At 36.8% G+C, this 26,599-nt stretch overlaps 3 protein-coding genes across 3 annotated transcripts in view; all 3 read right to left on the minus strand.

Moving 5' to 3' along the window:
• cd9a (CD9 molecule a) overlaps window positions 1-26,599 on the minus strand; it is a 297,612-nt gene that overhangs the window by 70,262 nt on the left and 200,751 nt on the right. The window lies entirely within an intron of this gene.
• Window positions 1-26,599, minus strand: part of LOC101882393 (uncharacterized) — a 768,785-nt gene that overhangs the window by 48,626 nt on the left and 693,560 nt on the right. The window lies entirely within an intron of this gene.
• Window positions 1-26,599, minus strand: part of kcp (kielin cysteine rich BMP regulator) — an 84,120-nt gene that overhangs the window by 19,105 nt on the left and 38,416 nt on the right. Inside the window, exons 23-42 of the mRNA XM_087292760.1 lie at window positions 26,213-26,309; window positions 25,942-26,121; window positions 25,552-25,634; window positions 24,324-24,417; window positions 24,035-24,217; window positions 21,492-21,662; window positions 18,804-18,980; window positions 18,377-18,459; window positions 16,606-16,779; window positions 13,237-13,416; window positions 10,769-11,033; window positions 7,929-8,011; window positions 7,720-7,813; window positions 7,453-7,626; window positions 7,290-7,372; window positions 5,185-5,305; window positions 2,690-2,772; window positions 2,507-2,606; window positions 1,833-1,921; window positions 166-435 (exon numbers count right to left, since the gene is read on the minus strand). Of these exons, the coding sequence (XP_087148886.1) occupies window positions 166-435; window positions 1,833-1,921; window positions 2,507-2,606; window positions 2,690-2,772; window positions 5,185-5,305; window positions 7,290-7,372; window positions 7,453-7,626; window positions 7,720-7,813; window positions 7,929-8,011; window positions 10,769-11,033; window positions 13,237-13,416; window positions 16,606-16,779; window positions 18,377-18,459; window positions 18,804-18,980; window positions 21,492-21,662; window positions 24,035-24,217; window positions 24,324-24,417; window positions 25,552-25,634; window positions 25,942-26,121; window positions 26,213-26,309 (2,784 nt within the window). The remainder of the gene's footprint in view (window positions 1-165; window positions 436-1,832; window positions 1,922-2,506; window positions 2,607-2,689; window positions 2,773-5,184; window positions 5,306-7,289; window positions 7,373-7,452; window positions 7,627-7,719; window positions 7,814-7,928; window positions 8,012-10,768; window positions 11,034-13,236; window positions 13,417-16,605; window positions 16,780-18,376; window positions 18,460-18,803; window positions 18,981-21,491; window positions 21,663-24,034; window positions 24,218-24,323; window positions 24,418-25,551; window positions 25,635-25,941; window positions 26,122-26,212; window positions 26,310-26,599) is intronic.

Consider the following 26,599-nt stretch of genomic DNA (forward strand, 5'->3'; position numbering starts at 1 on the left):
AATTTAGACAACATTAAATGCTATTTTAACAGTGTTTAGATTTAATACCCCTCAGATTCCAGATTTTCAAATAGATGTATCTTAATCAAATACTGTCCTATACTGACAAAGTATACTTCAATGGAAAGTTTATTCAAGGTAATGTGCATTTTATCCTCGTCTTACCGAGGCACATGTGAGCGTTGGGCATCTCTGGGTTTGGCAGTGCACATCTCCATTCACACAGGTGCAGGTCGTACACTCGTCCACTTCCCATTGGTCACTGTCTCTATATATCTGTCCCTCGTACACACACTCTGCACTAGGGTATATGTACACCACATCTACCACCTCTGTGCACTCTTGACAGCACTTCCCCGGGTTCTTGACTTTAACGGATCCATCCGGACACTGGAGCGGAGCACACTCCTGCAGGTCACACTCAATGTGCCCTTTCTGAAACACACAGATACATTACTCAATAAATGAGAGCATAGTTTGGTGCGCAGGTGTTTTGAGAATAGGGTTTGGATTGTTTGGTTGAGGTGAGAGTTGTTTCACATTAAAAAGCATTAAGTGAAGATTATTTATAAACAAATTTTCAGAGGATCACGTGCTTATGATTTATCACGGCGGTTCTCGCATTTAGTAATCACGATCTCCCAATCATATGATCCCCATTGACTATAAATAACCACAAATTCAGTCCATAGTTATCTTCATATGGAAGAATCCCCTCTCTCCTCCTTTCCTTAGATCGGGCGGCACGGCGGCCCAGTGATTAGCACTGTTGCCCCACTGCCAGCTTTGGTCCTCGCCCGGCTGGTGAGAGTGTCTGTGCTCTCCCCGTGGGTTTCCCCCGGGTTCTCCGGTTTTCTCCCACCATCCAGAGATATACATAATTAAGCAATCCAGGCACTAGATTACTCCCTTCCTCCTCAAGTGTTTCCTTAGCTACTGCAGCCGGGGAGTTTGAGATCTACCTAAGCTCAAGCTCCCCTCCCGCTCTATGATCGGGAGGGAGCCCTGGGCTCGAGGATCCCTTGAGCTCAGGGCTCTCTCCCGGAACAGCATACCAAACAAGCTTATATTAAATCATCAGTGTGAACTCTTAAAATGGCACTTTGAGATGAAAAATAAAGGACTTTAAAATAGGACAAACAAAAAAGAAAAAATTTAAGAGAGACAGACAGACAATAGATAGATAGAAAATAGTACGAACGAATGATAGAACGAAAGAAGAATGGATGGATGGATGGATAGATAGATTGAAAGAATGAAAGTACAAAATGGGTTGGATAGACAATAGTATGAACGAATGATAGAATGAAAAAAGGACAGAACAATACATAGAAGGATGGATGGATGGATGGATGGATGGATGGATGGATGGATGGATGGATGGATGGATGGATGGATGGATGGATGGATGGATGGATGGATGGATGGATGGATGGATGGATGGATGGATGGATGGATAGATAGATAGATAGACAATGGACATAATGACAGATAGATGGATGGACGGATGGATGGATGGATGGATGGATGGATGGATGGAAAAACAAATGAGCAGATGGATAGACTGCCAGACAGACAGACGGACAGACGGACGGACGGACGGACGGACGGACGGACGGACACAGACAGACAGACAGACAGACAGACAGACAGACAGACAGACAGACAGACAGACAGACAGACAGACAGACAGACAGACAGACAGACAGACAGATAGATAGATAGATAGATAGATAGATAGATAGATAGATAGATAGATAGATATAGAGGATGAGTGGATGGATGGGTGGATAGATAAAGCAGACAGACAGAAAGATTTGAATTGTCCTTACATTACAGATGCAGGTTGTGCACTCATTCTCCTTGTCTGTCCATCTATGGCCATCTGGCACACGGGTGTTGCTGCCCTCTAATACACACACTGAAAAAAACACATCTACAGCTCAATACACGCACACACACACACACTTATACAGCTATCTTTATGGGGACTTCCCATAGACGTAATGATTTTTATACTGTAAGAAATGTATATTCTATCCACCCACCCTAACAACTCTCATAGGAAACAATCTGCAGGTTTATATTTTCAAAATACTTTATTCTGTGGGACTTATGAGCTGTGTTCAAACAAATATGTCCCCACAAGGTCAAAATGAACTAGTATTGCTATACTTGAAGACATATGGTCCCCACAATGTAAGGAAATGTGAGATACACACTCTAGCACCATAGTTGTAATATATTTTATACTGTGAAATCATTTATTATGTGTCCTTACCCTACCCCTATACCCACCACAATATTCTATATTTCTATAAAAAAGATCCTGTTAAATATGAATTTAAGCTTTTTGAATTACAAGTAAACCACCTTAGAGTACAAGTAGGTCATCCCCATGTCATTATACAAGTTTGTGTCCTCGTAAACCACACAAACAAGTACACACACACACACACACTGCATTGTTTCTGATAGTTATTTCTGATCAGTGAATTTCTCGTACCATCACAGATGGGGCAGCAGGAGTCAGGAGGAGTGTGCTGGTCAGATGGAGAGCAGCTCAGAGGAGGACAACCACGGTGAACACACGTCCATGTCAAATCCTACACGCACAAACATACATGAACAACATCATTCTATATCAATGCAGATGACTTAAAAACACAGCAGCGCATTAGATGCTGACCTTGCACTGGCAGGTAAAACACGGGTCGTCAGTGGCCAACACTTCATTACCAATCAGAGTCGCTGTGCAGTTACTGAGGGGCTCTGAAACACACACCAATAAACCATCATCATATAAGAACAATTATTGGCAAATTTGAGGATTGAAGTGAGTTTAAGTTTGCTATACATTCAGGTTTAGCTTAGCTGAAAGTTATATCAGAGTTGTACTTCGTATTCTATGAAGGATTCGGATTTCTGCTTTCCAATCCGTCTCATCATGGGACAACGTTTATCCTTTTCATCATCCTGTTTCTCAGTATTTAACTTTGAATTGATTTTAATGAATGAATACGTTAACATTGCTTAATATAAGAATGTTCAGTGCATTTGCCTGTCTCTTTATAACTATTTTCAGAAGCCACCAAACTAGGTCAGAGGTCACGGAGACCTTGAGTGGAACTGAGGGCTGAGGACTTGAAGCAACTGTTTCTATTGTTATTTCTAGTAGTTCATACTATCTAAAATGTCTAAAGTGATTTTGCTATTTTTACAATTAATTCTTTTAAAGTGATTTTTTTTTATTCAAGATAGACTTTGTATAGTAAGAATATAACTGCCTGAATGTTGATTATACCGGTTTTTAACCAACCAGTTTTGATAAAGACGGCTGAGAGTACACTCAGCCTTGGATATGAAACAGATTGTACTTTAAGTGTGTGTGTTCTATTTGATTGTTGATCCGTTTCACAGGTCTGGAGTCAGCTATGATCAGTCTAAGGGATGTCTGACGTTTATGCTTAAGATATTGTTCAGAGTCAGTGCAATAGCCTAGTGGTTAGACATATGGTGCAGTAGCCCTTCAGGGCATCCCGAGTTTGAATCCCGGCTTGAGGACATTTCCTGACAATACCCCCTCTCTCTCTCTCCCACTTCGTTTCCTGTCTAAAATACTGTTCTATCCTTTCAATAAAGGCCAAAAGGCCAAAAATAAAACTTAAAAAAAATAAATAAATAAAAAGATATTGTTCAGAATATACGCACAAACCCCACGTGGAAATTTTCCTAGTCTATTTGTGTTTTAACCAATCAGGTTAGAACACCTATATGTATGACGCAGTTAATGACGTTATGTGAGAGTATAATTGTTATTGATTGGTGATTGTAAGCAGAGCGGCCTAGGAACTCATTGCGAGCGTTGAAGCTGGCTTCTGCTGATGAAACTGCAAACTATCTTCAGTAAACTTGATTTATTTATTTAAATCTCTGACTCCAGCTCTTCTTCATCTACCAGAATGGTCATTCTTTGGGTCAAACTGTATACCATCCCTACATCTAAAACACACCATAAATGAAAGGCTGTCTCGAGTTAATATGTCCATATCTACGTTTGCCCTTCTTTCAGTGTAGAACAAGGGAAAACTTGATTACATTTAACATGAGAAATAAACAAAGCGAGATCATGAATAAAGGAAACATTTATTATTTGAAAAAAATTCTCATCTCAAATCAAATGATTTAAATGTGGTCTAATAATATAAAAATTAAGAAATATGAAAAAAGGTAAGAAAAAATACTTTTATTTTAATTGTACGTTAATTATATTTATACAAATTAAAAAGAATACATATATTAACTATTATAGCTCTTACAGTGCATCCGGAAGGTATTGATAGCGCTTCACTTTTTCAACATTTTTTATGTTACAGCCTTATTCCAAGATGGATTAAATTATTTTTTTTCCTCAATTCTACACACCATACCCCATAATGACAATGTAAAAAAATATTTTTGAAAATTGTTTCAAATTTATTATAAATAAATCCCCAGAAAAATCACATGCACATCAGTATTCACAGTCCTTGCTGTAAAGCTCTAAATTGACCCAACGGGCAATTTAGTTTATTCAATTCACCAATAGCGCATGTCTTTGGACTGTGGGGGAAACCGGAGCACCCGGAGGAAACCCACGCCAACACAGGGAGAACATGCAAACTCCACACAGAAACGCCAACTGGAACTCAACTCAGCCGGGACTCAAACCTTCTTGCTGTGAGGTGACAGTACTAACCATTGTTCAAAAGTATGGTTCAACTCTGTATCATGGAGAACACTATTAAAGCAAATGCATACATAAACTTTTTTTGGGGATTTCTAGCTAGATTAATTTAACCTTTATCAATAATTAATTATATAATAATATTTTTTATATGAAAAAAATAAAGAGATTTTGTAAAGTTTTCGTGCATGCCCGAAAAGAGAGACTACACAAGAGAAATGAAACTACACTGAAAAAAGATTGATTGGATTTACTTAATTTCTTTAAGGTAAGTGGTTGCAAACTATGTATATGGGCTAAATTGAAACAAACTAATTAAATTTAGTCATGTTCAACCTAATCTGTTTGTTTCAATTAATCCAATATAAATAGTTTGCAACCACTTAACTTACAGAAATTGAGTAAATCCAATCAATCATTTTTTTTTTAATTGATGCATAATATCTGTTCATACTAACGTGTGCAGACAGGACAGCAGGAATCAGAGCTGCTGTGCAGGATGTTGTGTTTAGGACAGTCCACCAAACTCGGACACTGCTTTCTGTAACAGCGCAAGTGCTGCTCTCCATCCGGCATCACCTACAACACATAAACAGACTCATTCATTCATTTTCTTGTCGGCTTAGTCCCTTTATTAATCCGGGGTCGCCACAGCGGAATGAACCGCCAACTTATCCAGAAAGTTTTTACGCAGCGGATGCCCTTCCAGCCGCAACCCATCTCTGGGAAAACATAAACAGACTGTCAACACATTATATTTCAGCACAAAATCAGCACAAACATCAGATATACAGCTGAAGTCAAAATGATCTGCCCTCCTGTGAAATTGTAATCCGTTTTAAAATATTTCCGAGCTGCTGTTTAATGAAGTTTTTTCCAAGAACATTTTAAACATAATAGTTTTAATAACTCATCTCTAATAACTGATTTATTTTATCTTTGCCATGATGACAGTACATAATATTTTACTAGATGTTTTTCAAGATAGTAGTATTTAACTTAAAGTGACGTTTAAAGGCTTAACTAGGTAAATTAGGTTACTAGGCAGGTTAGAGTAATTAGGCAAATCATTGTATAAGCATGGTTTGCTCTGTAGCTTATTGAAAAAATATATAGCGTAAAGGTGCTAATAATATTGACCTTAAATGGATTAGAAAACTTAAAACTGCTTTTATTCTAGCTGAAATAAAACAAATAAGACTTTCTCCAGAAGAAAAAAATATTATCAGACATACTGTGAACATTTCCTTGCTCTGTTAAACATCATTTGGGAAATATTTATAAATATATATATATAGTTATAGTTATACAGTTAAAGTCAGAATCATTAGCCCCCTTTAAATTTTTTTCTTCTTTTTAAAATATTTCCCAAATGACGTTTAAAGGTTGAAGAAACCCTGGAGTACTTTTTTTGAGATTTTAACAGATGTGTGTGTGTTGTTGAGCATCAGTTAAGACAATGTTAGCACCTGTTAGCTGTAATTGTGGGGAAAACTGGATAATTTGGAGCTTTTGTCAGCTAATTTTAGCTTCCGGGTTTAAAATGATTTTTGTGCAGCAAACATGTTTGTCAGGAGAGCAGAACGAGAATTGTAGAATGGAAGACGTTGTCTTTTATCAGGAGTTTGTTAACATTTAGACACATCGCCTTGCTGCTTTGTACGCATAATCCTTTAGATTACCAGCAGGGCTAATGGTTAAAATAAACAGGGCAAGAGACCTGCTGCACAGAGTCTGCATTCAGACCGGAGATTGAGGGAAAAATCCTCATTTATAGTGTTTATATGAACACGATTATCTTTATAATAATATAAATTGTGGTTATCTTTATATAAAATTACCAATAACAAATGTAGCAGGACATTAAATTACTGTTTATTTATTTGCATTTTAATTTGTAAACTATAAAATCATGCGTCTCCTCACGGTTTGTGTCTCATTTTGTGAGCCGACTGACAACAGTTGTTCGCTCCCCTCCTTTTCCCCTGCTGGCCACGCCCACTCCTGCCCTTTGCCTAAGGCCTCTTGCCAATGCACGCCTCCCACCAGTGCTGATATACAGCCATATCGCACTGCTACTCGTGTGATATTGCTCATATAACCAATTCAGAGAATATTGGGGGTCGAGAGTCACTGGCATTGTTATTTTGGGGGTCACGGGCTAAAAAGTATGGGAACGCCTGCTCTTAAAAACTAGCTACAAAACAATCCACTGTAATCAAATGACTTGCCTAATTACCCTAACTTGCCTAATATATGATATCATGTAATATTATTACATAACATAACACAATAACCAAGCTAATTTGTTTAAATTAATTTTATTATTTAAGCTGAATTCTAGTATCTTGCAAAATAAGTAGAAATAATTATTAATTACAAAGACGTAATTATCATTGCAAAGATGTTTTAAAAAATCTTCTCTCCATGAAGCAACACATAGAAAATAACTTAAAAAGAATTCAAATTTCACAGGACGGCTAATCATCAATGACTCCAATGGTGTATCTATAAAAACAGCTGCCTTAAATTATTGCAAGTATACTCATCAGTATTACCGTACCTCACAGGTGCAGATCTGACAGGGATCTTCAGATGGCTGGAAACTCTCTCCAGGGCCATAAACTCTGCCTTCAAACACACAGTCTAACAGAAAACACACACACACACACACTTCAGAATCCACAGCAAAACTCAACATGTGTGTGTATGGAGTGGGGCTGTACCTGCGCACACTGGACAGCACTCTCCGGGTACAGTGATCTGGTTGATGCAGGTGGACAGACAGTGCACCTCTGAACAGGTGGTCACTCCGTCCACACACATGCAGGACATGCAGAGACCAGCGGACGCAAACCAGGTACTGCCTTCCTGACGCTCCACACCATCATAAATACAGCCTGAGAGAGAGAGAGAGAGAGAGAGAGAGAGAGTTGACCTTTTTGTGTAGACAATTGTGTAGTTATAGTGTGTAAATATGTAATATGCTGCACCTCTGCATCGGGGACAGCAGGAGCCGGGATCAGTAAGCTGATGCACACAGGACAGTGTCTTACAACGAGGAGACACACACTTCACCTCACCAGCCTGAAACACACACCACAAACACACAGCCTTTTTGTCACGTCTGTGTCTGCAGGACGAGGAGGACCACATGCTGAATCTCTGTGGGTGTTTGTGTGTGTGTGTGTGTGTTTCTTACCACACAGGTGCACTTCAAGCAGGGGTCAGCAGGTAGAGTCAGACTCTCTCCATCCACATACTGCTGATCGTACTGAACACACACTGTTAGGTCAAAGGTCACACCACATCAGACACACACACAATTAATACAGAAACACAAACTAACAACTAAACACTCCTCAGCTGACCTCCACAGAGATTAAAGCTGGACATTTTCATTCATCATGTTACTGTTGGGCTGCTACAGTATGTTTAGATTATCATATAGTACATTTGCATGTTGTCACGGTCGGTGAGGGGAAAAGGAGCGAGGACTCAGGTGCAGCAATAATGGGTTTTTATTTAATTATAAAATGAAAACAAAAAGGCAAAACAAACAACCCCGAGGGGGAAAAACTCTAATAAAACAAATAAATGAACAAACAAACTTGACTGGCTGGACAAGACAGGGCTAGACACAACAGGACAGGAAACTTTCGACGACGAACTCACAAAGGACTGAAAACATGAGGGGGATTATAAAGCAAAAAAGTAAATTGACACAGGTGAACACAATTAACTAATAATGGGTAAACAAGGAGGGTGGGACTAGACAATAGACGGGAGAGCGCATGACACAGAGAGACAATACAAGCCATGCGCTCACAACGCAACACTGAAGCACACGACAAAAGCACGTGACCACAATGTAAACACCAAGCCACGTGCTTTGACAAGAGACGCAAGACACGAGCACACGATAGATAAATACCTTACCGTGCGCTCACACATAAGCAACGCGCATGCTTCATCTCAGCGCCAACCAAAACTGAAACCAACTAGACGGAGGCGCCGAGAATAAAGCAGCGCGCTGCTGACAGAACAAACACAAACACTAGTACAAGAGCGCGCGCGTCTGAGGGACGCAGAGCGTGCGCGGCCACATCAAGTGGCAGCGCGCACACTCTGCGTACACCCACGACGGCGCGCGCGCGCACACAGAGACAAAAACAGGACCAGACGTGGAGTAGTGTCAGAGCTCTGCCACCAAAACAAGAATTTACAAGACCAAAGTGGCAGAACCCTGACACATGTTATCATACTATGGTATTTGTATGGTATACTCCTAAATGAGTTTGTATACTCCAGAAAGAATACCATGGTGGTACCATGGTATTTAAATAAATAAATTAAAAGTAAAGTAAATAAAAATAAATTAAATTAAATGTTACATAATTAAAAAAAAATTAAAATTACATTTTAAATTAAATAAAACATAAATTAAACTTAGCTTGGATCCTTCTTTAATATAATTTTAAGTAAAAAATAAATTTAATTAATCTCTAATTCTTCTTTAATACAATAAAAAAATACAACTCTGACATTGAAAAAACAGGGCATCTATTGTTACTAATTTATTTTTTGTTTTCCTTTACAACAGAGTAAAAGATTTGTTTTTATTTTATTACATTTTAGTTTCTTCTACATACTGTATTTTGTTGTTATTGACTAGAAAAAAAGTGTTATTACAAAACCACGGTTTAATAATGTCTAATTGCAAGCAAAAACCATCAATTGTTGAAAAAAATTCGCCAACAAGGTTGAACTTTTATTTTGTATTTTTTGTTTAATTTTTCTACATTTACACATTTTTTCCTACACTAGTACATTAGTTTATTCTTTATACTGTTTTTGTTGTTGCTGTTGACTAGAGAAATGTGTTAATGATTTGTTAATGCAAGCATAAAACCATAAATCCAAAAAAAAATCCAAAAAAAAAAACACAAACTATTATTTTGTCTTGTTTCTTGTTTTATTTCCCTACATTTTTGTACACATTTTTGTTCCTACATTTCTTTCTACACTATTGCATTTTAGTTGACTCTTTATACTGCATTGTGTTGTTGTTGTTACAAATCTCCAACAATCTATATTTTGTATTTTATAGTTTTATTTTCCAGCATTTTTGTTTCTTATAAACAGTGATGGGAAAAATGGCGCTATAAATAAACGCAATACTAAGGATGATACTTTTTTCAGTAACAAGTAATCAAATGAATTACTATTTCCAATGCCGTTACTGACAATAAAATGCACATTACTATAATTGAGAACACTGAAGTGGTTTTCATGCAAACAGCGCCTCTCTCAGTCATAGGACCTCTCTTTCTCTGCGGTGTGTGAGTCAACCAGTAATGATGATTGGTGTGTCTGTGAACGTGGTGTAACTGAGAATGTGATGATTGGCTTAGATAAAATAAGTATTTTTTTCCCTCGTTGAGGTGAAAGGCAAGAATGTTTATGTATTGTGCAAATTATGCCCAGGAAAAAAAAAAAGAGTCTCTCTGTGTCGGTGACAAGTAGTTTTAATCTAATAAAGCACCTCACATCTTCACATGCCACCACAAAATGAGTGGCTACACCAGTGATAGCATGAGCTCTTCCCCAAAGGAGGAGATAAAGCCATTACATCAAAGCAAATAAACTTAATTTTCTCCACTGCAAACACTTATTACTCAGACAGAATTAAAAAAAAAAATATCTAGATATATAGTAGAGGACATGTTGCTGCTGTTTCTCACATTGGCCCACAACAACATTAAAATGGTGTAGATTAGTGTACAATGCTTATATTTATTTAAAGTCATTTGACAAACTAGATTTATTTTAAAGTAACACATTAAATACTTTTTCGGATAATTAGTTACTTTTAAAGTATAGTTACTTTTGATATTAGTAATTTTTTATAATTAGTTATATAACTCAGTTACTGTTTGTGAGAAGTATCTACTAACTATAACTAATTACTCTTTTAAAGGAATGTGCCCAACACTGCTTATAAGACATCATAGTGTTGTAATATCCAAAAACCCCCCTGACCTCTGCACTCCGGACAGCACTTTCCCGCTGGAGTGATGGGGTTCTGGCAGGAGACCGCAGGACAGGTGATGGCGGAGCAGGAAACAGAGCCATCACGACACACACAGGTCCTGCATGGGTCCCACGGGTCAATGAAGGACTCTGTGTTTCTGTACTTCTTGTCTTCATACAGACAGGCGTCACACACAGGACAGCAGAGTCTAGTGCGCACTGGATGAGTGCACTTCTTAGAGCACATCTTCTTCTCACACAACACCACTCCACTCTAGAAAACACAAGCAGAGTACACTTAAAAATGATGCCATGTGGTGCAGTGATGGAGATTTTGTCATATAGTTTTGTTTGTTACTGTTTGATTAATATCTTAATTATATAATTACATGCCCCAAAATAAAATAAAAATACATTTAATATGAATGAAATTAATTACATTTAATTTATTGTAATTTCATTTCATGAAGTAATCTGGGATCCTCATTCGCAAGACGACTATAGTTCTGATTTTATAAGATTAAACATAGCTACATAACTATATAAGATTGTATAATTACATTTAAATTAGATTAAATTTATAAAATTAAATTCATTATTTCATTTTATTATTATTATTATTATTATTATTATTATTATTATTATTGTAGCATTTCAATAAAAGCACATTACAAGTAAAATTCATTCATTCATTCATTTTCTTTTCGCTTAGTCCCTTTATTAATTGGGGGTCACCACAGCAGAATGAACCGCCAACTTATCTAGCACGTTTTTACACAACCGATGCCCTTCCAGCCCTTCCCTTTGGACTGTGGGACAAACCGGAGCACCAGTAGGAAACCCACGCGAACGCAGGGAGAAAATGCAAACTCTACTGCAAAACTTATTAAAACATGCAAAGTTATTATTATCACAATAACAATATAAATCCTTATATAATAATAATAATTATTAATTAATATTCTAAATTACTTCATTATGAAATTACAATAAATAAAATGTAATCAATTTTATTTAAATTAAAGTTAGTATTAATTATGATTGATTTTATTCTATTTTTGGCCATGTGATAATATATCTAATATAGAAATCAAACAGTAAGCAACAAAACTTTACATAATAATAATAATAATAATAATAATTATTATTATTATTATTATTATTAGTAGTAGTAGTAGTAGTAGTAGTAGTAGTAGTAGTATTTAGTAGTATTATTTATTTAAATGAATTTAATATAATTATTATTGTTGTTATTTATTTTATTATAATAATGTTATTAGAGGCGCTTTGGGTGTATATAAATACACATTACATATTATTATAGTTTTTCTCAGTCACTTTGGTGCATTTCTCACAACACTATTTACATTTGCACAACAGTTAATGCATTTCTCAAAACAATCGGTCATTTGTGCACATCCTAGTTGCAGTTTCTCATTCCTTTCAACAAATTGCAAATGCTTTTGGACAGGCATCAATTGCTTTCATACAACTCTCTGCTGTTTAGAACATTATCATTTGCTTATGTCATGTCAGTCAAAATGAATTAAACTTGTGAATGCTGAATAGTCATTCCATATAAAACTAATAGACTTCATTTCATTACTTGAATCATTACATACAAAAATGTTGAACTAGTTGTCAAAATCTGTCAAGCTAATTTTATAACAAATTTTAAATCTTTTTTTTCTTGTAAAAATGTCTTCTAACTTGAACAATTTCATGAATGATTTGATGATGAATGATTTACAGTGTATGTTGGTTCAGTTCCAATATGTACTGCAATATTCATATTGTATACAGTTGTGCACAGCTTTACCCAAAGTAGGTTTATGTGTGTTGTAAATAAGGGTGTATTTATTATTTTGCACAATGCTGTGAATAAATTAGGATTGTAAAGAGAAAATGCAGTAAACATGTGAAACATACATATTCAGTGTCTTGTACTCAGACACCTCACTAAATGCAGTGATGTCCAACTTTACAGTAGTTTTCGAAAGGCTGTGCAAATAGTATAAAGTGCTGTCTTGAGCATTTTCAGGAAGTGCCACCAAAATCTGACTTTTTTGTATTGGAAAACATTTACAGAGTAAACTGTCATGACATGACAAAGCCATTTGACTATCTTGTTCATAAACAATGGTGTCAGGACTTTTTATCTCGATGACACTGACACTTTTATTGACATCAATACTTGCTTTTGAGTAATGAGCTCTCCATTTTGAGCATGTGACACGCTTTTGCAGGTTATCAGCTAGGTTTTGCAGTTTGTACTAAATGTTTTGAGAAATGCAACTGTTGTGCAAAAGCCACTGAGAAAAATCTTTAATAATAACATAACAAACTTAAATAAATTACTTAAATGTTAAAGATCAGAACCAAAATTATTATAATTATTATATAATATATTAAGGCGTAATATTATAGATATAGTGATATTACAATAGCACAGGTCTCCAGAAAGTCAGTAATCTCACCAGGCATGTGCAGGTGGAGCAGCGATCGTCAGCTGGGATGAAGGTGGATGCGTCCTCATACACCTGCCCCAGATGCTCACACGTCCCACTGCACACTGGACAGCACTCGCCTGGAGGACGAACGGGGCGCTTGCAGAATACTTCTGGACACGACACTGGGGAACAGGACACACTTCCATCCTACACGCATACACAACACAGGGGACGGTAAACAACACTTCAAGAGCTTTTTAGATTATATGTTCGATAACTGTTGAGCATTTCTTATCTTCCATATCTTGACAATTCACCCTTGTAATGGAAGGGCTGGAAGGGCTGCAACCCAGCACTGGGAAACACCCATACACTCTTGCATTCACACTCATACACTACAGCCAATTTAGTTTATTTAATTCACCAATAGCGCATGTCTTTGGAGGAAACCGGAGCACCCGGAGGAAACCCACGCCAACACAGGGTGAACATGGAAACTTCACACAAAAATACTTCACCCAGCTAAGGCTCGAACCAGCAACCTTCTTGCTGTGAGGCGACAGTGCTAACCACTGAGCCACCATGTCACCAATTATTCCACTTTGTTTGTGAAAAACAGAGTTGATTTTGTTTGGCTCGGGGCCTCTACAGTCAAATAATCACCCTTTTGTCAAAAATCTCGGGGTCATTTTTGACTCAGATCTGAAATTTGACAAACAAATAAACTCAGTGGTTAGGTCCAGCTTTTTCCAACTAAAGCGACTAAGAAAGTTAAAGGGCCATGAAACCCCCTCGTTTCAGCAGGGTGTTTTCACACCTCTACTTTGGAAAAAGTCAGAAAAGTGGGCGTGTCCAGCTCTGTTTAGGGGGGAGTGTCGGAGGAACTAAAGTGGGATGGTGTGGGAGTGTCTATTTGTGCACGCGCGAGTTTCAGAGTCAAAATACACACCCACACAGACAGGAGAAAGTGATGGTGTTTAACCTACAGGGACATCTGTAGTCGAATTATTTGCCAAATTATTAAATGTTGGATTTTAACTGCAGTTTGGCTCTTTCATTCAGGGAATTAATTCATGTCCCTCGCGACAAACGAGATATTTGATTCGAGGAACTGCTGCAAGCGTGTATTTTTCATGCAATGTTTGATATCGCACGGCAAATGAGAGAAAAAAAAACTCTGCATTTCCCGGACACTTAGATGCACACGGCAGGTAGCGTCAGAAAGCCGCGTGTGTTATTCCGGTCACAAAATGCGGTGCTAACATTTCTGCACTCAGTGCAATAGTTAACTTAATTCTATACGAACAAACTGAATAAACAAAGAGCACTGGTCGCTCACTTACCAAATCTATAGAGACAGGACAATCACCAGCAACTAGAGCCGCGTCTTTATGGCGAGAATACTACAAGCGAATCCGGATCTCAGCGTTTGCAGATGAGAACAGCTCTCAGGTAAACAATAATCCTCCTTAGACACGTAAGTTATTGTTGTCGAGCGTCACGTACACTGTTAATCCACACGTGATCCAGATAAGCTCTCACAGAGAGAAAATGAAAACGAAACTTAACAGCAGCAAACTGTAAAAGCAACACTTCACGCTTGTTTTGCCAACACAACGTGGCGTCTTTGTGGTGTAAACACGGTGACAATAATGAATATTAATGAAGTTGCACAATAGAGCGCGCTGATTGGTTTGACCCAAGCCTTACTCATGCATTAATGCATCACACTGTAAGACGTAATAAGACACACTCTGGCACAGACGTCCAGTCTGCACGCTGGAATACACGCTATTATGTCATGGCCGTGACGCAGCTTCAAAAATTCGTTTCAAATAGGAAGTACGAATTTGCTTGAAATAACGCAAAAACAACCAATTTACACTTTTTTGTGAAATATAGGTGTCCTAATAGTGTTTTAAGCAGTGTGGGACACATATACGACTGTCAACAGCTCAAAAAATGTGTTTTGGTGTTTCGTGACCCTTTAAAGCCTTTCTTTCTTTTGTTATTTAACTGGGATAAAAAAAAGAGAGAAAATATTTCACCCATCAAAACCTCTCTTTGCTGGCACCCTGTGAAACTGATTTTAAAGTTTTAACTTATGTTTTTAAAGCTCTACATGGACTTGCCCTGGCCTACATATCTGAAATCTTAAGTTTATATTCTCCCTAAAGATTCCTTAGGTCCTCTGCTCAGCTCCTGCTAATTGTTCCATATTTGTGGCATACAGTTAGGTTGATGAATATTTCGACTTCGACACAATTCTAACATTTTTGGCTCTACAGACCAACACAATGAATTTCACAGTTAACAGATTCAAAATGAACTCTGAAATGAACTCTTTTAGCTGCTTATTGTAATTTGGATAATGAGGGAATAACACAGAGCTGGCAATAGAACAGCTTAGAAGCCAATTGTCCATTTACTTTTGGACCCTTAACAAGTGGGAGGCACATTTGCAAACTGTAGTAATTCCTTCAGCGTTCACCTGATTTGGATGTATTTGGACCCTCAAATAAAAGCTAAATATCTGCAGTTAAAGCACATCTTTTTCGTTTCATTTCACATCCATTGTGTTGGTGTATAGAGCCGAAAATGTTAGAATTGTGTCGATGTCCAAATACTTATGGATCTAACTGTATTATATCCGGTCTCTATAATTGTTTATTAGTTTTGCCATGTCTGTGAAGCACTTTGGTCAACATTCATGCTGTTTTAAGGTGCTATGCAAATAATGTTGACCTTGACCTTAATTTGTTTGTGTATCTTTCGGATGAGACGTAAACTGAGGTCCTGAGTCTCTTTTGTCATTAAAAATTCCATGTCACTTCTCATAAAGGATAGTAGTGTAACCCCGGTGTCCTGGCCAAATTCCCTCCATTGGCCCTCACCCATTATTACCGTCTCTCCACTCCACCAGTAGCTGGTGTGTGGTGAGCGCACTGGCGCTGTTGTCCTGTGTCTGCCATCGCATCATCCATGTGGATGCTGCACACTGGTGGTGGTTTGGAGAGACCTCCCTCATGTTTTTGAAGTGCTTTGGTTGTATGGCTATACATGATAAATCGATATATATATATATATATATATATATATATATATATATATATATATATATATACACACATTGTTTATTTCCAAACATTTCTCATCCACAGCTTTTTGTTCTGTATGTTTATCTAAAAAATAATCATCAGCCAATCTGAATCAGGCATTTCTTCCATATGTAGTTTGCTAAGGGAGGTGCGTACTAGCCTAGGGTAATAAAAGTGCATTGACTTGGACTTTCTCTATGCAAAAGAATCCAATTAATGAAATTAGATGTATAATTATACTTTTTTAGAATCAAAATAATGCCACACAGTATTCGCAGTTTAGTGTTTGTTTGTGTACCAGGCAAGCACAGCTCCTGCAGGGGTCACTGGGGTCAGGAAATCTCTCTCCATTTCCACAGTCCCGACCGTTGAACTGACAGCCTTCACACACAGGACATAAGCAGGGGTCGCGCTCAGGATGAGGACAGGAGACGATGGGACAACTTTTAGGAGAACACTCGACCTCACCTCTCTGATGGACAGACACATGAACACCCCAGCATTATAACACATACAGTACACACACACATATTACACTGCAGTTTGATCATGAGGATTAGCTCAATGATTGGGTAATTTAGATACAGAAGTCAAATTGAGGAGTGAACAACAGTTGAGTGGTCAAAATGGCAATTTTCAATTGAGATTTGAAGCCGAATAGATGATGGTAAAATGTCTTTAGAAATGGCAGCATCATTATGCTAAATTTACACAGATTAATAGGTCAGTTAATACAATTTAATTTTTCCAATCATTTTTGACAATTCAAAAATGGGAAAAGCAATTTTTTAACCATTGGAAATTAGTACAACTTATCAATTAAAACATAGAGCCGCATTGACATCCCCATTTCCAAGGGACTGAACATTGTGGTGCCTCAAAAATAAAGATTTCAAAGGTAAAGTTTGCTAAGAAGAATCTAAAAATGACACTGAGGTGTATTTAATAGTCGAAACAAAAAAAACAAGAGACATCTCTAGTTTTCTACTTGATAAGAAGAACAATAGACAGAACAATTCATGGATGGATGGATGAAAACAACAACTGACGGATAGATAGGTAGAGAAAACAATTGACAGACAGACAGCTGGACGGACGGACAGACTGACAGACAGACAGACTGACAGACAGACAGAGAGACAGACAGACAGATAAATAGATTTATAGACAGACAGACAGACAGACGGACGGACGGACGGACGGACGGACGGACGGACGGACGGACGGACGGACGGACGGACGGACGGACGGACGGACGGACGGACGGACGGACGGACGGACGGACGGACGGACGGACGGACGGACGGACGGACGGACGGACGGACGGACGGACGGACGGACGGACGGACGGACGGACGGACGGACGGACGGACGGACGGACGGACGGACGGACGGACGGACGGACGGACGGACGGACGGACGGACGGACGGACGGACGGACGGACGGACGGACGGACGGACGGACGGACGGACGGACAGACAGACAGACAGACAGACAGACAGACAGACAGACAGACAGACAGACAGACAGACAGACAGACAGACAGACAGACAGACAGACAGACAGACAGATAGATAGATAGATAGATAGATAGATAGACGGACAGACAGACGGACGGACAGACAGACAGATAGATAGATAGACAGATAGATAGATAGACAGATAGATAGATAGATAGATAGATAGACAGACAGATAGATAGATAGATAGATAGATAGATAGATAGATAGATAGATAGATAGATAGATAGATAGATAGATAGATAGATAGATAGATAGATAGATAGATAGATAGATAGATAGACGGACAGATAGACAGACAGACGGACAGACAGACAGACAGACAGACAGACAGACAGACAGACAGACAGACAGACAGACAGACAGACAGACAGACAGACAGACAGACAGACAGACAGACAGACAGACAGACAGACAGACAGACAGACAGACAGACAGACAGACAGATAGATAGATAGATAGATAGATAGATAGATAGATAGATAGATAGATAGATAGATAGATAGATAGATAGATAGATAGATAGATAGATAGATCAGTGTACTTACAGAGCATCTGCACTCCTCACATGATGTTGTAGATGATGGAAATAACTCACCATCAACATAAACTCTTCCCTCAAACTGACAGCCTGTGTAACACACACACACACGCGCACGCACACAGTCAATATGAGCATCATAAGTCTCAGTCATGAACTAAAATCTCAATACACCTCTAGGAGTTAATAATTATTGGAGTATCGTTCTATAGAGCATATGTTTGGACGAAAATCATCAATAGATTATTCATATGGTTTTTAAATAGATGTAACAAAAAAATTAAATTATGCTAAAATTGCAATGACAATGAAGCACACTGGTTACCGTAAATTACACTAATGTACACTTTTTGTACAGTATGTATTAACAGGATTTTGTGACTACAGGTTGTAGCAGTGTGATGGTGTTTTGTAGACGCATGCTGATACTGTACCGTCACACACAGGACAGCACTGGTCCGGGCGAGTAGTGGGGTAAGTACATCCGGGGTTGTGACACGGCTTCGTATTGCAGGTCACATGACCATTGGAACATATGCAATGAGCGCAGTGATCAGAGGGGTCGGCGAACTCCTGACCATTCAGATACTCCACACCAGCATACATGCAACCTGAAAACACAGAACTCAATATAATAACAATAATGAATGAATAATATAACGAATGTTCATTACAGGCACGGGACGAAAAACTATTTCAAGGTTTATCAAAGTTTGGAAAAGTCAAGGCTTTAAAACTGCAAAAATTTTCTGTTAAACTGTTTCTACTGTATATGTAAAAAAATGAACATGTTTCTTAGGACTACTTTATTTAGTTTTTTAGGGCAACAATATCTCCAACAGACATAGTGTTAGTGGTCGGCACATGATTCAGCAAAAATCTGAAAAACAAATCACTTACAGATGTTACTACTTCAATGTGTTCCTTTTGCCGCCATTCATACCGAAGCGACGGCGATAATTGGTGCACCAGCAGCTTTTGACCGCTGGGTGGCACTTCAACCACAGATATTCAGCTTTGCCTTTTCACAATACTAAACAGACGGTTCTGTATGCATACCTTGGGCTCTATTTTGACGGTCCATGCGCAGAGCGCAAAACGCAGGGCGCAAACGCTTTTAGGGTGTGTCAGAACGCATTTTTGCTAATTTAAGGACGGGAAAATCCGCTTTGCGCCATGGCGCATGAGCTAAAAGGGTTGAGTTTATTTTCTTAATGAGTTATAGGTGTGTTTTAATAATAAACCAATTAGAGCCTCATCTCCCATTCCCTTTAAGAGCCAGCTGCGTCGCGCCAAGAGCGCATTTTGACGTAAAGTAAGTTCACTTTCGCTTTTGCTCTCGTGGATAGGGAAACCTTTACGCACAGACATCAATTACCCTATAAATAATTAATTTAGTTTGTTAAGCGCAAAGATTTGTTTAAAAACGATTTCTAAATTCAGTTCTAATTTCCAGCAAACGAATAAATGAACAATAATAACCAAGTGTGGTCAAAATACTGAGTTATTTCCAAATACACCTGCCATGCCCCATATGGTCTACAATTTGACAGGTGGACAAATCTAAGCTTGTGTTTAATAAAACAAATATAAATATGGATATAATAAATAATACTGCTAATAATAATAACATTATACAAAAGAATGACAAATATACAAGAGAATAACAAATTGAATGAACTGAAAAAGCCTCCCGAGATGAAGAAAGTAAGGCAGTGGTTTTTAAATCTTAATGTAGGCTATAAATTAATGTTTTGTAATATTTTAATCATTTATATTTATATCCTGTATATATCCTTATTATATATATATATATATATATATATATATATATATATATATATATATATATATATATATATATATCCTTAAGATATTATATATTTTTCATATGTAAAGATATTTGCGTATTGCTCTGCATCTTGTTTGTAGTGTGTAAGCCAGGCACACTTTGCGCCAGACAATAGACTGACTTTGTTCTGGTCTAAAAATCAGACTATTTACAGTTTCTTAAAATAGCCACGCGCCAAAACACACCTGCTTTTTTAGACCAGAACGCCTATGGGCGCACATTTGAGCGCAAATGCATTTGCTATTTAAACAGCATGGCACAACACCTCAAAATGACCCGAGCTAAAAGTAGCAAAAGAGTATTGCGCCGCGCCTTGCGCCACATTGTGCCGGGTATATGATAGGGCCCCTTATGTGATGTGATGTGTTCAATTAAAATTTAATTTTGATTTAGTTTTCTTAGTAATAAACATGCTCTTACACTATACTGTATGTTTTAGAAAAGATACATGGTGAGAAGTGTAGCCATAGGCTGCAAAAAGCAAATATAAGAATCAAGTTATTTGGCCTTTAGTGCCCTATTAAATTGCTTTGGGGTGAAAATAATGTTTTAATTTCTTTAAACCATCATGGCAATGTTATTACCTCAAATCTTAAACGTGCTCATATGAAAAACAGCAAAGTAATATTAAGATTATCGTGCCGGTGGAGCACATCACCTGATTGTGATCTTATGATCACCTGAACTTACTTTATCAGTAGGCTATTTATTATTTATTACAGGCTATGTTACAATTATTTGACCAACTGCCACTTCATGTAAAACACAACATCCAAGCATGCTATAGACCTGAACAGTGCACTGGCTTTACTTTATATCCAAAAAAAAGAAAGATAAAGATTCCTTGTGTATTATTCAAATTCATTCATTCATTTTCTTTTCAGGTTAGTCCCTTTATTCATCGGCGGTCGTCACAGCGAAATGAACCGCCAACTTATCCAACATATGTTTTAAGCAGCGGATGCCCTTCCAGCTGCAACCCAACACTGGAAAACACCCATACACTCTCATTCACACACTTACACTCCGGACAATTTAGCTTACCCAATTCACCTATAGCACATGTCTTTGGACTTGTGGGGGAAACTGGAGCCTGGAGGAAACCCAGGCGAACTTGTGGAGAACATGCAAACTCCACACAGAAATGCCAACTGACCAAGCCGAGGGTCAAACCAGCGAGTTTCCTGCTATGAGGTGACAGCGCTACCCACTGCACCACCCCACCTTTCAAATTACAATGTATAAATATCAGCAAATGCAGATGCAGTACCATTACAGTGTGGACAGCACTGGTCCTGCACCGGGAAAGGACAGGCGATGCGCTGACACTGATTACTGTGACATGTGACTGTCCCATCACGACAAACACACGTCCTACATGAGTCTGATGGGTCTGCGAATGTAGCACCATTGGCATGTTCCCTTCCATGATACAGACAGCCTGAGAAGACACACACAGAAAGAAACATGTAATAATTACAATATTTTTCCAAATATAAGTTGCTATTTTTCTCATAATATTTGAGCTAGAAGTGCACTTGAACTCTATTTAGAAGTTCGCTAATAACGAGATGCCATTTTAAAAGATAAAACAATAAACAAAGGCACACTAAAGTAAAAAATTACAGTACAACACAAATGAAGTGTTCCTAAAGAGAAAGCGTTCTGTTATTCTGTGATGCTCCAGGCACAGACGAGTCTCTGAAGCTTCTCCAGCCTCCGGCGCCTAGACTGCAGCTAGTTGGCCCAATGACGGTGTCCACTGGTGAATGAAGCTCCACTGCATGTTCGGTCTTTTCAGTGCACAATGTTGATTTATATTAAACTTAACTCATATCTGACTCCAATTTTAGTATGAGGTGGTTTAGAATATTAATATATTTATCCTCGTTTTATCTGACTCCAATTATAAAACATTGATAAAGTTATTTTGTTTCCTTTTACATTATTTTAGATTATTTTAGATTATGATTGAATATTCTTTCGATTTGTTATTATACCTTATTCTCATTTATTCAGATTCATATAGCATCTCGAGTCTTGCACCGGCCGGGTATACAATCTCTTAATACAAGCGTGTCAGTCTTGGTCATTAAACAGAGGCGATTAACCACTCTCCTAAAGAGGCAGAACCCTACTTACTCAATTAAGGAGATTTTTATGTGGTCCCCATAGATCTGTTATCTACTAAATCAAGACAAAGTATTTTAATAATAATCGCACAGGATTATAAGTTTGTAGATGAAGGCCTAAATACCCACATTTAGTTTAGTTTCAACAATATTTTTTTTGTTCTAAATAGAAAACCCATTGTTGGCCTTTTACAGTCTAAGTATAATAGAATTAATGCCAATGTGTTAGTCGGATCTCTAACAACATCGTATAGCGTGCCACGCTGCTCCGTCTAACATGTTTTAGTCCGTTACTAACCTGTACAGTGGCTTGTAGTGCTATGGACAACAACATTTACCAGTGATAATAACACGAGGACTGTTTAAATAATTCAAAACATAACAATTTATCAGTCAGGTAAATGTGTATTATGTCAATTCATTCAGTCAATTCATAAACGATCAATACAAAACATCAAATTATCAAAGATGAATCCAAAATTAAAAGATGCATATCTGACTTCAAAATATACATAACATGGAGCGTATGCTCCATGATACGGGCTGATCTGGGTAAGCAGAATTGCGCCGAACATTTCTCAAACCTTACCTTAAGTAATCCAAGAATCCCCTCAAGGAAAGGGGTGTGTGCATAACAAAAGGCATTTGCATTTGGTGCTGCCTATAGGAAAGGCACACCCTTCACAATGGTTCAAAAGATGCCTGAAGTTATATATTTATTGTTGTGATTATGTCTATTTCTGAGGAAATGAGACCATTGTACCAGTCGCACTGACACATTTCGAATGACATCAAACATGATAGATAAAGTCACTTGGGTAAATTTAGAACATTCAGACTTTGAAATTACCATATGTGTGAGTTTGGGTGGTTGAAGTCGAGTTTTAGGAGATTCAGATGTAAATGTAAGGGGAGCTGGCTTTTCCCGCATTCCCACCTGCTGGGTTATGGAGTCAATTGTCTCTGCCTTCGGCCCATGTTTGAATTGTCAAGGACATCAAAATATTTCTTACAAGTACAGTGGATAGAAAAACTCAAATCTATATATAGAATGGAGTATATGACTGCTCAACTTCAATTGAAACTGGATATTTTTAAACAAAGATGGGCATCTGTTACTTTGCACCTAAACAGGACATAGTATTTCTAGCTCCTTTGAAATTTGTTTTTATTTACATCTAGGGTTACTTTTTTTCTATAATTTTTTTTAAATAATCGCTGCTTTCACTGAATGTCTTGCTCTGTAAAATGTTTTAATGTATAAAAATAAAGTACAATAATAATAATAATAATAATAAGAAGAAGAAGAAGAAGAAGAAGAAGAAGAATTTAATTAAAAAACAACATTTCATTCAAACCCATAGCAAATAAATGCAGTAAATCCAGAAAAGCTGACAATTTTCAAACGTTCTCTTCCTTTTTTTCCATATCTGAAATATATAAATGTAATTATTTATTTATTTCTCTCTTAATTTTACTCTAATTACTTGTATTTATTGTACATTTACATTTCTGCTGTAGTGTAGGGTCTGAGAGTAACATAATTTAAATTTTCTGTATGTCTGTACATGTGGTAGAATGGACAATAACTTTGACTAACTGACTTTGACTAAACAATTGAATAAATAAAAAGAAACTGTATATTTTTGATTAAAGATGCACTCGATGCTGTTTTTCTCACCGTCACATGTTCGACAGCACTCTTGGATTATAGGGTGGGAGCAGGTGGCAGAGGGGCAGGGCCTGCGTCGGCAGCTCGGCGTGCCATTGGTGCAAGTGCATGATTGACAGCTGTCAGTGGGATGACTGAAGCGCTGCATGTGTCTGTATGACTGTTCTTCAACAATGCAGTCAGCGGGGGGCGCTGTAAGGAAAGAGATGAACACATTTACGTCTTCAGCACATACAGTACAGTACACCAACACAAATACTCGGAAATACATAATGTGATGCATAAGTGATTGTATGACCTGGACACTGCCGACAACACTCTCCTGCCTGAACGAATGAATTATCACAATGAACTGCTGGACATCTCTTCATCAGACACTGGACATTTCCATTCTATAAAACACAAAAAAAAAAAATGCATAGTATGAGGCTGGTGTGGGTTGATAAAAACTAGTGTTCAAATGCTGGGATCACAGTGATTTTTAGTAAAATAAATAAAAAGTAAAGTATATCCTTGCTGATTTTCTTTATTTTTTCATTTCTTTAACTAAGAATCAGTTTGACCACGTCATTTAGTTTAAGACATTAGGAAAGAAAGTACTGCACATTTGGAAATAATACTATAGATATAAATGATATTGCAAAAGTTTTTTTTATTGTAAAACTTATGCAGATCTGTTGAAGTTTCGCTTTTATCGTAAATACATCAAATAAAACATGTCAGATTTGAACCAAAAATATTGAGCTTTTAATAATAACACACTAATATAAGATAATTAAATTAAAATAAATAAATAGATAAATAAATACAATAAAATAAAAATAAATTAAAAATAAAATAAATACAATTAAATAAATAAAATAAAAATAAAATTAACTGCATTAATTAAAATAAAATAAATTAAATTAGATTAAATTAAAGTAATAGGTAAATAAAATAAAATTAAACAAATAAAATATAAATAAAATAAATTTAATTAATAAAAATTAAATAAAATAAATGAGAATAAATAAGACTAAATTGAATTATCTTAAAATTAATAAATCGATAAATAAAATAAAATAAAATTAAAATTAAATAAAATTAGATTAAATTAAACGTAGTTAAACTAAAATGAAATCAAAATAAATGAATAGATAACTAAAATAAAATAAAATTAGACAATTTTTTATTAAACTAGAATAAATTAAAATATATTAAATTGTATAAATTAGATTAAATAAAATGAAATTAAATATATTAAATAAATTGAAATAGAATACAATTAGATTAAATTAGAGTAAATTAAATTAAATATAACTAAATTAATTTAATTACAATTAAAGTGAAATAAATGAATAGATAACTAAAATAAAATAAAATTTGATTAAATTAAATTAATTAAAATTACTTAAATTAAAATGTAATTAAATTAAACTAAATTAGAATAAATTAAATTAAATAAATTGATAAATTAAATAATTAATTAAATAAATAACTTTTTAAAATTAAATTAAACTAAACTGTATGAGGAAAAAGGCACTTACAGTGCAACGACACATCCTGCAATTGTCTACTGGATGGGGAAACTCCATTCCATTTGGATACTCATTGCCTGCATAATTACATCCTGATGGAGGGAAGACGACATTTATAAGTTACTAAATGAATTCAAAATGAACTTTGGACAAAAAAACACAAGCATGCAGCAATAATCAGGTGACCCTAAATACTCTCAATAAACCAAACATGCCCATGACACATTTATATGATATTCTAAGATTATTATTAATAAATTTACAGTCATAAATATTAGTTATGTTAATTCAACTGCATTTTATAGCACCTATCAAAACTCACGTTTAAGTAAAAAGCCAAAATATGCCCTTCTAATAGGAAAACATTAACACAAATTTAACAAAAAGTAATTCAAGTACCGTTGCAGTTGTTCTGGCAGCAGGTCCCGGGTCTGGGATAGTTGCAGTTTGGCTTCGGACACTCATGATTCCCACAATCCACGTGTCCATCAGTGCAAACACAATCCAAACACTGATTGCCAGGATTTGGGAACGTGTCTCCATTAGTAATGATGCGGTTATCATACTCACAGTCCTGAACTGAAGAAATTGAGCAGAGGAGACAATAACTGTTAGCAATAGCATGCAGAGCTGAGATAAAGTAATGAGAGGTCAGTTAGTGAACGTTTACCTGGAGGACAGCGAGGACAACACTCTCCAGGAGAAGTGTATGGATTAACACACGTCACTGCAGGACATGCTGGGAGAACACACCTTGTCTGACCGTCCTACACACACACACACACACACACACACACACGAAATTGTGTACATTTTCAAGTGTATCTGTCTGCAGACTGCAAGAAAGGGACGTAACATGAAGGGGCGTAACTTGTCGTAGACCCCATTGTACCATATAAGATGTCACAAAAACATGTTGTTGGCAAGAGAACATTTTTAACAAATGTTTTCATGCGATTTTTAAAAATTTATCCACAACCTATTAATTTGATATGTACTATTATATTAATTCATGCGACTCCGCTCACTGATTTCTTCGTCTGTTTTGTCATAACAG

This window comes from Danio rerio, chromosome 18 (assembly GCF_052040795.2).
Source record: "Danio rerio strain M-AB ecotype USA chromosome 18, GRCz13ab, whole genome shotgun sequence".
In the NCBI taxonomy this organism is placed as follows: Eukaryota; Metazoa; Chordata; class Actinopteri; order Cypriniformes; family Danionidae; genus Danio; species Danio rerio.